This window comes from Elgaria multicarinata, chromosome 3 (genome assembly GCF_023053635.1).
Source record: "Elgaria multicarinata webbii isolate HBS135686 ecotype San Diego chromosome 3, rElgMul1.1.pri, whole genome shotgun sequence".
NCBI lineage: Eukaryota > Metazoa > Chordata > Lepidosauria > Squamata > Anguidae > Elgaria > Elgaria multicarinata.
Genome location: NC_086173.1, coordinates 64,168,743 through 64,182,191, shown reverse-complemented (window position 1 = coordinate 64,182,191; position 13,449 = coordinate 64,168,743). Strand labels below are relative to the sequence as shown.

The 13,449-nt window shown below is 44.6% G+C and overlaps 1 protein-coding gene across 1 annotated transcript in view; it reads right to left on the bottom strand.

Moving 5' to 3' along the window:
* Nucleotides 1-13,449, bottom strand: part of CACNA1A (calcium voltage-gated channel subunit alpha1 A) — a 123,855-nt gene that overhangs the window by 21,012 nt on the left and 89,394 nt on the right. The window contains exon 34 of the mRNA XM_063120511.1: nucleotides 7,075-7,110. Within this exon, the coding sequence (XP_062976581.1) occupies nucleotides 7,075-7,110 (36 nt within the window). The remainder of the gene's footprint in view (nucleotides 1-7,074; nucleotides 7,111-13,449) is intronic.

Here is a 13,449-nt window from a genome sequence, read left to right as displayed (position 1 = left end):
AGGAAAGAGGTGACATTTGCATATTCCCCCTTTCTCTTACAGTCCTCTCTTACAGTCCTCAGTTCTCCTACAGTGCTGTTCTGGAGGATCCCCCAATCCTCTGGAGCAGATTTGAGGAAGTACAGGAGGCTACAAGAGTATTAGGAAATCAATGAAAATTGCCCCCCTCCCACACACATTTTCTATTCATGGAAGCCTCACTAGATTGATGAGCCTTACAGAAACAAATTCTTACAGAACTTTAGCACAAAGTCTTACAGAATATATTTTTTCTATATAATAATACTTAAAAAATAATCATCATCAATCATATTATATATCATTTCTACTCAACAAAGTTATTGTATGTAAATATCAACATTAAATTTAGAAATTACAAATCCGTTTGTATAGGTAAAATAAAACATATCCTTGTCAGCTGAAAGTTTAATGTGGATGAAAATCCAGTATATCACTATGTTGTCTGATATTATTCTCATGTACACAGAGTTGTAATTTGCAGATCTAAATTTGTCCAAATGGTATTTACATGCAATAAACTGTATCACTATTTACTAGACGTTTTACACTATACATTATAGATTTTTTAAATTAAAAAATTACTTTAGATTTGTGCTTTTGAATTAATTTATTGTGTTTGAAGCAGCAGCAACACTTTGGGATGCTTAGTTAAGGTCCCATAGCATCAAGTCTTGTGACATGACTCAAAGATCTACTGATGGCTCACTTTGGGAAAGTTTTGGTTGATATTATCCAAACTTTTGGTCAAGATGAGACTACTGGATTAAGAAGAATAAAAGGAATTACATTACTAGAAAAGTATGAGTGATATTCTATGAGATTATGAGCTAGCGTTTTTTAATTTCTATAGGGTATATCACATCCGTTTAGAACAAATCTTAGACATCACTCATAAGCTCAAACATCTATAGACAGTATAATATCTGATCCGTGGTGGTATTCACATGAAAAATGCTCCATAAATGCGCTGAGGAGTCCCTTGTCTCAAAAAACAACTCTAATGCATCATCTGCCACATTCCAGATGAAATTGCTATGACATATCATTTGAAGGTCTTGCTATATTAACTGCAGGAATTATCCTGTGAGATACAGCCAGCCACGTCCCTTACAGTAAGGACTGCCCGAATTGGCTGTGTAATACTAACCATATTTCTTTGAGGCAAGTTGACTCCAGAAAGATTTGGGAAGTACCAGCAGCTATATAACCTAAAAAGCCAAGCGTGTCCAGAAAGAGCCATGAAACATGTCCAGAAACAGCTGTGCAATATCAAGTGAGTTGTACTCATAGTTTAACAGCCTTCTAAATGCTGCCCACAAGCAAAATATTCTCTTTAGTCTATGTTAGAGGGACATGGCATTTCCCCCATTTTTTGGTGTGTGTCACGAAGTACAGCGGTCCTGGAACATCAGGAAAAGATAACAACACACATACCACACTGTATTCTGCCTAGCAGAATGTTGTTGTTGTTATTATTATTTAGTTAAGTGGTGGTTTATCTAGGAAAATTTTAGGGAAAGAAAAAATAATATCCTCCATGTGAAGCCATTCATGTTTCTCACCACTTGTGAATGGTGTACTCCATTACTATGTTTGAACAAGGCTCCACAGAAATCCCTTCCTCGGACAGGTTAACATTGCTCCATTATACTGTAGGTGAAACTGAGGAATTGCTCACACATGCTGCCCTTGAAATCACATTCATTCAGAAAGCAGGAGGGCTAGGGAAAGAATCCAGGATTCCTGGATTCCTGTTCTGACCAAATAAACCCAGGACTAGGATATACAATCCAGAAGCCCTAGTAGTCAGCTCTCCCTAATTTTGCCCAGAGACAGGAATAACATCCTCGCTCCTAATCCCTCCCTACTTTAGCCATCTGACTGGTTCTGTTCTACAGAGAGAGAGAGAGAGAGAGAGAGAGAGAGAGAGAGAGATTTACTCACTTGTAAATGATGCCATCTTTCAGATGTCTTTCCCCTTCTCCCACCTATAGGTACAGATGCACATGCAACCAGGCCTTCCAGAAACCTCTCTCTAGTAGAGAACTGTTGAAAATGGTCTCCTCAGCATGGAGCTGTTTGTGCATGGTGAGCCACAGTTATAATCAAACAAGCATTCACAGAGTTGCAAAGAACCTTTGAGAAGGGGGTAAAGCTGCTCCAATCACCTAAGATTGCAATCCTATGCATGTTAAGACAGAAAAAAAGACCTGCAACTCCCAGCATGCCCCAGCCAGCCATGCTGGAGTGATAGGACCTTTTTCTGTCTAAATAGGCATAGGATTGCACCCTAGTTCCATGGGAATTTATTTGAACTAGTTTTGTGAGCTAGAAGGGAACATGTGGCAGTGGAGGTCTGGGGGAAGGGTTCAGAATGGACAGAGATCATTTTAAAGAACATGAGTTACAGGTGAACAGGATTCTCTTCTTCAAGAGGCTCTATCTGTTCCTCACGCTGCATGAAAAAATAAGAACAGCAGTACTTCCTCTGACATGGCAGTTTCGGCAGATAAACTGAATGAAAAAGACAGCATATAACAGTACTCTACAAATATATTAAAGGAGTAATATAGAATAGCAAAATGAACTAGTTAGAGAAAGACTGTGGGTAAAAAAGCCAACTGGATGTAAGGGCCAGGGCCAGGGTTCTTGCTGTGAATCTAATCTGTTCTACACTGTATTTGCTCAAAGAGGCTTTTACAATCAAATACTGAGTTCTCTCTATTTTGTCTCTGTTTTCTCGGGAGGATGGTTTAAGCTACCCATAGCTCATAAGAGATCTTGATGTAGAAAGCAGTCATTCATTTCCAGGCAGTTCCTTCGTGGATTGCTTGGCACCGCCTTTCTGGCCAAGCAAACTGTTTCTACTTGTTTTTCTTTTTTGGGGCATTCACTTACAAAATCCATCATCTCTCTTTTGTCAAAGTTGAGGGCATCAGTGTTTCACAGTTCATGAAGTCTACCTTTTCCCTATCCCAAAGTGGTCTATGGACAAGACACAGGCTGTGTTTTCCTGGTTTCAACACAGAATGAACTGGTTTACATGTAACAACAAATCATAGTTTAATTAACCATGGTTTGTTGAATTGTGGGTTATGTTCAAACCCCAGACTATCAGTTAACTATGGATTGTTAGCCATGAACAAATCACAAAGAGAACCTGTTTAACCCCTGATCTTGCTGATTGGAGGTAGCTATGTGATGTCCAAACCCAGACACTATAGATTAATTGTGGGTTAAATAACCCACAGTTAACCTACAATTAGTAGTTAGTTTTATTGAGGATTGTTTAACCCACAATTAGCCTATACTGTCCAGCTTCAGACATCACATAGCTACCCCCCGATTGCCCTGATCAGGAGTTGAATATTCAAATAGGCTGCAGTACACACCTGGCACATTCTGCGACAAATCTTGGGCTAATTATCCCATGATTTACTGTCATTACATGCAAATAATTCCACTGGGATTCTGAACTGTGGATTGTTTAAACCCTGGGTTGACACTACCTGCAAACCAGAATCATGGGTTGTTCATGGGTTCCTTTGCCAAGCTATTGAGACAGCAGGCAAAACCCAACCTCTTTAGATACCAGTACTGCAGTGCTAAAAAGGAAGTTGGGATACAGAGAAGTTGGAGTAGAGTGGTAAAGGAGGAAAACAACCAACCCAGAGACTGAGAAAACATACCATAATTTGTTTAATCATCTGCTAGGCAAACCCTGGGTAGGCCAACAAACCATGCTTTAAATAAACTATGGGTTAGCATTACAGGAGAACCAGGTCAATGAAGGAGCATGCTACCCTCCTTCTGTCTTGTTGCTGGGCTGTCTGGAAATGATTAAATATAACTCTCTGTGAAGGATTCCCCCAGGAAAATAGATGTTAATCAGTCCAAATAATCTTTCTTTCAGATAGTCAGTATCAAAAAAACAAAAACAAAACTATAATTAGCTTAGATAATATTTTTTACACAGTTGGTTGATTTTAAAAAGCTTCTGCCAAAATATATCTATTAGCTTTTAGGTGCTGCAAGGCTATCCTTTTAACAGCTGACTGTTGCTGTCTTCTCTGCAGGTGCTGGAATTCCCTACAGTCCTTAGATGGAAGCAGGTACATTATGCATGCTAAACTCACCTGAAGAAAAGCTTGAAAGACTGAATCTCATTCTATATTATATTCTCTCTTTGATTTATATTCATATGGCACTTGGTTCACAGAGCACTGTTATTGAGGCTGTCATTATTGGAGTTGATAACTGTGTTTCATTTGCCAGTGGCAATAATCATCGTAAGAAATAATAATGTAATAAGGGCTAGACTTGTTGCTGATCTGGTGTCAACTGCGGTTGGTACCAGAACACCCGCTGTGTCTCTGGCCAATCTCTTCTATTATGATTACTGTTATTCCAGACATTATAGTTGTAGGCGCTGATCTTGGTGACCAATCTGACCCTCCAGTTAAAAAAAAAATGGAGCTTGCAGTCAGCAACAACTCTAGTATTGAGCAGTCCTCAGTGAAAATTCAAAATAAAAATTCTATGTTTTATCAGTAGATAATTCACAAGTCCTAAATTATCAAAGAATCAAGGTGTGTGTGACCTCCAGGCTGCTCTCCAGCTTCTGAAGAATTCTCATGAAGATCTAAGCAAGGTTCTCTCTACTTCCCCAACTGTGTGGTCCCTTTCTCTAATTGGTTTGTTCCTTGGATGGGATGCTTCCACCTTATTGACTTTCCAGGCTATACCTGTTTCAGGATTGCAGGAAAGAGATCCAGAGATTTCTCTGGGAGATTGCTACTGAGAAGAACCGCAGTATCCATAACATATAGTAGTAAAGGTAATGGAATCTTAATGAAGTTCATTCTTTTCTCTTGTGTTGCATAGAATTTTGCATCTGGTTAGAGCAGTTCTTCTTTTGGTAGTGGAAGAAAGCATAAGCTATAATTTTGGTGATTCAAAGACGATAATGAAAGTTACTCAGAACTTTTTAAAAAAGCATTTGTTTCCATCTTTAAAAACCATTTGAGTTAGGGCGCTTCCAGACAGAGGGCTCCTAGTGTTACCAATCAAAAGACATTGTACAGGTAATCCTTTTTTTCTGATTTGTGGAAAGAAAAAGGATGGAAGAAGCAGTGGGAAAACACAGGAGGGTTACAAGTGGACGATGACTGGTTCGCCATAAAATTTTGTGAATGAGACAGGATGATTGCATGATAAAAGCCTTGTCTGGAAGCATCCTTAGAAAAATCAATAGGTGCAACATATGGTCTTTTCTTGGCTTTATTGTTATATTACAATGGGAACTACATTTTGAAAATAATTTAAAAGCCTCCTCTTTAATAGAAGTTACAATAACAGCTTCTGTAGATGGAGAACCCAGCATCCGGAGAGAGCTAAGCAATGCTATAAAACCGCTTAGCTTAACAATAACATATTTTTTTAAAAAAAAAATCCTGCTAGTGTCTGACAATCTAGCATAAAAATTAATATCTGATAATCAAAGAAATGATATTTCTAATTCAAAAGGGAAAGTTTTACAAAGAGCATGCCTCCTTTTGTACCAAACCACAGTCAAAAGGATTGGAGGTGGCTGGAGGAACTCTATCCCTTTCAAGGGCTTTCTGCAGAAAATTATTTTGGGGTCTCACATACACACATTCAGGTGTGCCCGAGACTTACTGGTCATGCCATCCATGCAATTCCCTGCATTTAGCAAATGCAGGGAATTGCAGGCTGAGCATGGGCTGCATAGTTCACATGTGGTAAGCAGAGATATGGACACAAAAACCCCTCAATGCTGCTGCATCACTTTTCTTGGGCAGGGCCATTTCCACCTTGTACAAAAGTTCATACCAGGAAGTGAGGGAAGCTTCCCAGGTGCCCCAACGCTCTCAGTTCAGTATATGAGCACTTTTGCAGCAAATGAAGAAACAAAGCCTAGTCCAGTGGCTCACTACTGAGCAGGTGGGTCTGGAAGGCCTGGCTGAGTGCACATCTGATTCAACTACTGCATATGGGCAGGCAATCTTGGAGAAGAAAGAGAGGAGCATGCTGGCTTTGGTGGAGGGGTAAATGAACTAGTTTGAGGAAGACGTCTCCCCAGACCACCCCAACCCCGCCAACCAGATGGCAAATGGAAATAACTGAATGGACATCTAATTGCAGAAGAAACAACTAGGACTCCTGTGGCACCTTAAAGACTAACAAGCCTATGCATGTCTACTCAGAAGTAAGTCCCATTGAGTTCAATGGGGTTTAATCCCAGGTAATTGGGTAGAGGATTGAGTTTGTGTGCTTGTCTACACACAGCCACTACTTGAATATGTGTCGGATGGGCTCTAGTCCACAAAGTCTTGAAGATGCCACAGGAGGACACAGTTGACCAACAGCAAAAGGGTTATTCATAAGGGGAGTAATAGGACTGGGTTGGGGAAGTGGTTGGCTCCTTTGTGCCCTCAGCTGAAGGAGAATGGCAGCAAAAGGAGTAGTACCATGGTTAGGACGTCTGTGGGATTGTGGGAGGACACAGAGCTATGCCTGCAGAAGGAAAAATAAACAGGGAGGAAGGGGGAACCAAAACTTCATCTGCCGTAAAGGCTCCGTTGGCCAAAGGATGAGCCTTCGTTAGAGTGTTGACCAAAAACTCAGCCTGCCACTGGGCTGGAGTGCTTAGACAACTGCTGAGTGCCCATTGAAACTAACTCACATGGCAGACAAGGGAGGCGGGAGTGTAGGAAACAGTGCGTGGCTTAGAAGCAGAGAGAGTGGGCAGCAGAGGGAAGGGGTGGTGAAAAAGTGAATGAAGGAGACAATCTCATGAAGGCAATGGGCCAGAGAGAAAGACTTTGCCTGTACAGCATTTAATGTGGCAAAAGCAATTGGGGAGGACATAATATGGATCTGAGAGAGAGGGGGGGGGGAAGGAAGAGAGAGAAGGGTGCATGAGGATAGGGAGACACATAGAGTTGGCAGCTGGCTATTCTGAGGAGCCCCGGGGGAGGGAACTGGAGGCGGCGAGCGCACAGAGCCAGGAGCCCAGGCTGCAGTACATACACTGAGATTATTCCCTCGCGGTCGCGCCTTCCTCCTCTGTCGCAGCCATACAAGACGGTGCACACAGAAACGGGAAAGAGAGAGAGAGAAGGAAATAAATATAAAGGCAAAGGAAGATAAAGGACCAAGGGGGTTGGGTGGGGAGGGACCAGAATGTGGTAAAGGGTTGAGGGGAGGAGCGTCAGGAGAGAACAATCAGGTTAATGTCGGTCACTTATGCATAAGGCCAGTCCAGACCAGCGCTGGAAGCTCGTCTCCTCAGATAAATGGTTGTTACTGGCAACCATGACAGACAAAGATAGACACCACAAAGGGACAGCCAGTTCTCCGAAGGGATGAGCTGAGCTGAGCAGAGCAGCAGAGACAACAGCAAGGCCCCACACCTTCCCCCAAACATGCGGCAACAAGCCCCAGCCATTGGAAACCTCAGCCACTGTTAAAAGCTGCAACATTGTGCACGGCCCAAACCGGGACAGCCGCCCCTGCACACGGAGCTGCTCTTCCTGATTTGCTGGACTCCCACATTTCCTCTGTTCTGGCCTTGCCAACCCAACCCATGGGAGGGAGAGCAAGGCGGGCCTGGCTTCAGGTAAGGTGGAACTGCAGGGGAAGCCCTGAGCAGGGTTGGCCAGTGGAGAAGCGGAGAAGTAACCTGGAGATAGCTAAGGTGTCCGGAGTTCCAAGGTAGGGAAATTCCATGCAAAAATCCCGTGGGAGCAGCACTTGGCAGATTCTTTGTATGTTAACTCTGAAGCATAATGAGAACAGCGTAATGTTGACAATAGCGCTAAGATTGTTCTGCGGAAGAATAGTAATGAGTGGGACATGAATTACTGTGCTGCCTTTTTCATCAATTAAGCGAGGCTGGCAGGCACTGCTGCCATGGGTATTTTCTCTTGAACAGAGAAACTTGTGGCTGGAGAAGTGACTGTGGAAACAGGGGTCATTCAGTGTCTTGATGCGTGCAGTGTCTCCGACTGATATAAAAGCTGCTTCGACTATCAGAACTATAGGCATTCACTCTATGCCTTGGATAGAGAGAAAGGCTGTTACACCTGTATAGGGTGGCCACATGCATCAGCAAAAGAGAGGGAATGCATCCCCCCCAAAAGGAGAAAGGGTGCCATGAATTTGCATAATGTTAATTTATATGTATAGAGGCAAATTTAGAAAATATACATATTAACCTTTAAATAGAAATACAATGCATTTCCCGGCTGTGAAGAATGTGACCTAGGTAACTGCACACCTGCTTTCCAGGGTCAGGGCTGCTGCTGTTCTTCCCTTCTTGTGGTTCTTTATCATTAAGCTGGATTTGGACTTGGCGGCCCTTCAGACAGAGGATTGTAAAGTAGAACACATTCCCCCTCTCCCACTCCTGTATCTATATGTGTCTGTGCATGGGAATAGATTTATCTCAGGTGGTCAAACTGGTATCTTTCAGGCCCCCTATTTAATGAAGCACTTTTTGTTTTTCTGTTGCCATTGTGTGAACAGGCTAACATGTGAAAGTGCCCTCAAACACTAACTAGCATTCCCAGAAGGCCTTGTTTTAGGCCTATGTCTCTCCAAAATAGGAGGCAACCCCCCACCCTTTAATTGACAGGAAGGGATTCACTCCAGTGTAGGCATGGCATTCTTGTCCAGCAGCCTCAACCTGCAAGTAACTCTGTAGGCACTTTTCATCGCTTGGGGCTAAGACTTCTAAGGAAGCATTGGAAGCGTTCTAAAGTGGGAGCTTCAGGGTACTGCTGACCCTGGACTGGGGACTGTTATAGGCAAGGAAGCTTGAAGCGCTCTTTTAAACGTTGCGGTGGCCAATAGGACCAAATGACAGAATCCCTGCCCCAACCTAGATCATCTCAAGTGCTTTAAAGGGGCATCATCCCAACAGAGAGACGATGGGGTCCCAAGGCAACGTGAGACCATTTGAGAGAGAGAGATAATAAGGTAAGAGCTAAGTCAAAGGAATGCTTTTCCTTTCTAGCACTAGCACCTACATGGGAAAGCCCTTCTTGTGCCCTATTGCGCTATTATGAACTAGTGAGAAGACATGTCTGGGCTCCCTTACTGCCTCCTTTTCTGCCTGCTCATATTCCAGTGGATACCGCAGTAGGCCCAAGTAGCAACAAGTGGAGGAAACGACAGCCTCTTCCATGGTTACTTGTGGCAACACCTTTCAACAACAATCCCACTTAGCACAGGTATATGAAAAAGTTATATAGTAACTGGTGACCCTTGTAACTTGGTCATGGAGAGGGGAGAGAATTCATAAACAAAGACACTCTGGGCCCCCCCTCGAACAAAAGGCAGAGTAAAAAATTGAAATAAAAATAATAATAAAAACTTGACAGATGTCTGAGATCTTGCTCATTCAGCCCCTCCAGTCCTCTCAAAAGTATGATAATAACCAGTTTCCATATAACTTTTCCATGCATCCTGTCACTGGAGCAAATGATGAGTCAACCCTTAGTTATAAGGTCTGATCCTAATGTCTGACTCTCTTGGGAGAACTGGCAATTCCTTTTCCTCTAGTCTTCCTCAAACAGACCCAAACATCAATATGACTCCAGGACTCACCCCAGCCATCTGAAGGACAGGATTGTTTGACGTTTTCCCTTCCTATCACTTCTCCAGCCCCCGTTTGCTTAGGAGCCAAGTATGGAATGTGTCTAAGGCAGGAATGGGGAACATGTGGCCCTCCACTGCACTGCAACTCCCATCATCCCTCATCATTAGCTATGTTGCCTAGGACTGATGGGATATGAAGTCCGACGGCATCTGGAGGGCCACACGTTTCCCATCCCTGGTCTAGAGAGGAATCAATGAAAGGCTGGGTACTGGCAGGCAATATTGCAGCAGGGACAGACCCCACATTGGTGGAGAGCCAGCACAAGCCATGAAGTATGCATGGCCAGAACGTGGAGTTAAGCCCAGGGACGGGTGGTGGTGGGGAATGGAGTCAGGTGGCCTAGAAGGAAAGGTGCATCATAGGAAAAGTTCCTACCTAGTAGGAAAGGTAGCTCCTGGCAAACCCTTCCTCCTGGTTGAATGCTATGGTACTGGGATAAAGGCACAAGCACAAGAAGCTGCCATCTGGGTACAACCTGAGAGTTCATTTTGCAGTGGGAAGGGGAAGTAGGAAGATAGGGGCAGCATCAAGAGAAAAGGCAGTGCTACACATGGGATGCAGAATTCTCATAGCAAAAGCATCATCATGAGAGCACCGTGACCAGAAAGGTGCATGCATCCATGAGCATGGATGCATGTCCAGGAATAGAAAGTGGGAAAGACAAAGTACAGGCTGCATGGTGGTTATCACAAAGTGTTACATGACTTTGTTCAAAACCACTAAGGCCTGCCTCTGATCCATAGGAACAGAGACGGCTATGCCTGATTTAACATAACTATAAAAGGGGTTGGTTGGTTGGTTGGTTTCTGGCTGAGAGAGATGGAACAGTAGAACAGGAGGATGAAGACAGCATTGTTTATTTCAGGGGAGGAATTAGATAGCGTTCCAACCACTTCCTGTTGACCACATCTCCTAGGCCACACCCACATCTCCAGTCAGAAGAGCTGGAGACAGGGACAGAGATGGAAGGCTCTGGGAAGTCCTAGCTTGTCCTTACTTTGGGCTGTAGCTGTGCAGCATTTAGCAGGTTCATCCCCCTTTAACTCCCTCTGTCACTTTGAGGTTTGATCATCAGACGCAAAGCTCATGCAAAAGGGTAAAAGAGAACCAACATCATTCACTTCTTTTGTCACAAACAGACCTGCCCTTTTTTTCTGCCCTGTTGCCCCACGATCACAGCTGTGCTGAAATCAATGCACTTGCATCTTAAATCACCCTCTAGGTCCTAGAGTCTAAGAGCTGGTTTTGCTGGTGCTGGATCAAGACTGCCCAGCAGGACTTAATAGTCCAATGCCACAGCAAACAGGCACAGCAGGCAAGTATTTGGCAGCGAGGAAGCCCAAGATTTCTTTAATAAAACAGTGGTGGCCAGTGTTTTTTGTGATTGTACTACCGCAAATCAGATGCAAAACATAAGACAGTGCCACGAACTCTTCAGTGCATAATAATAGTTTCCATTGCCTTAGAATGGTTTTGCCTCATCTGCTGAGCAGGGAGCCGGGAGCCGAACAGCACAGGAGAGCCAGGCAGAAGTACAGGCTTGATTCTATGCCAGAGTCAGGCCCACAGGCCCTCCATATCCTATCCAAATGTACCAGAAAGCCCTGCTACCTATGGCATGGGTTGGTCACCTATCCCTTACTTAAAGCCATGGATCTCAAGCTTTCTACCTTCAAAGAACCCTTTCCACATTGACTCGACTGACAAGGGCCCCCTGTACATTGCAGAGGATTCTGGGGAGTCTTCCATTCCAGGGTGAGCACTCAGTGCACCTATGATGCTTGCCAGTTTGGTTCGGCTCCCTTGCCTGGGCTGAGTATGCACCGTAGAAGACCACAAGAACTCCCCTGAAGATCTGTACTGCAAGATCTGTACTGGGGACACAGTTTGAGAACCACTGCCTCGGTGTAATAATATACAACGTTGAATCAAAGGGCTACTCCCTTGCCAAGTCCTTGCTTTGTTGGCAATGCAGTGTTGATGACACTGAGGTGCCCTCTGTAGGGAACACCCAAGACCAATGGACACACTAGGATGAAGTGCAGCTTACCCAATGAGCTGTACAGGATGCTTAGCCTTGGTGCTAAACCATCTGGTGACCTCCCACAAAGAGCTGGACTACAATGTGTTGATTGGGGATGATGGGAGTTGAAATCCAACACATTGAGGGTGGGGGACCAAGATGGGGAAGTCTGATGCAGGGTCTTTCAATATACATGCCACTGCCTTAAAGATAAGGCCAGTGTTTTGCCAGCAGGTGGCCAGAGCTGATGTTTTCAACAAGCTGTAACTGCTGAGTGAAGAATTAGCCCCTGCTAGGCAGAACTGAGAGGTGTACTTATGCAAGAAATGTTGCAGATAACCTATCTATTATGTATACCTTCTTCAAGTCACTCTATGCCCAAGCTCTCACTTGCACACATATACACAGAGACACGAATATGCTTAGCCTGTTGGTACGGCAGTAAATGCTGCTACACAGCGGAGCATGCTAAGAGCGACGGCGGCTTGGCACATGCTTAGCAAAGAGCACTCATCCCCACTCCCCACCCATCATCCCCTCTCCACTCCCACCTTGCACGACACTGGCCTGCTGGGACTGCATCCCACAAACCCCGAAAGTCTTGCTGCTATAAAGCATGCTTCATGCCAGATCAGGAAGCGAATGTCACTAGCTGGACGATAGCTGCAGAAGGGCATGGCCTTTGCTTTGATGGCACTGTGCCGTGAGTGGCCACGGAGAGGTAACCATCCCATTTCATTTAGCCTTTTCCTCCCCTCCCTGGCAGGAAAGCAAAGAGCGAGGACAAGGCTCCCATAACAAAACAGCCCTCCTCCATGGGCCAACATTCTAGCCCAGTCAAAGCAACATGGTAGCAGAAATTGTGCCTCAAAGCAAGGTCACCTAAGACAGGAATAGGGGATTGTCCCTCATGCACCAAATACGGGTGGGACTACAATGGGACAGCAGTGGTGCCAGGGCCAGATCTTGGGAAACCGGATTTCCAACCCCCCCAAGTCTTACTGGGAGATCTGTTCCATTGCCAGGAAAGCATGGCATAAGATGCCAACTCAGAACTCCCTCCCTCTTCCCTTGACACAGACGGGCCATTTCTCCTTCTTGGTTCACACAGATGACTCCTTGCGTAGGATTTGTTCCATTACTCAACCCACATGTCAATTGCTTTATGTTCCTTAAAAGAAATGGCTCGTCCCATGTCCCCCCTCCCACCGTCACCTTTTACTTCCCCATCCCTGGACCCAGCTTGGCCTGCTAGCACAGGTACTAGAGAGTCAACATGTGTGGATTGCAGCAAATGCTGATACTTTGGGGCAGTTGTTACTGATGCAAGCTGAAAACAATGTGTACCAGGCACCCAAGGCCTGCAGACTGTTCATGCACTATGGTGAGGCTCCATGATCTCAGTTGGAGTGGTAGCAAAGGCCTGCAGACCTACTGTACTTTTCCTTTTATCATGCAAGTGAACATCCACTTCCGGTGGTGAAAGTGGAGCCAGGGCTCACAGGGTCGAAGTGCCAGGAAATTTTGATTAGCAGGGATAATGACATCATCTGCCACCCTACTCCACCCCCCACCCCCTCAGTCTTCCCTGTTCCATCTGAGTTTAGCTGCAATCCTCACAGTAGCTCATGGGAAAATAGATTTCCCCAGTAACAATATATTGGTGCGAGCTAAGCTGGTTGTAATACAACATAGTTTGGTATAGCTTGGCCTACATTCT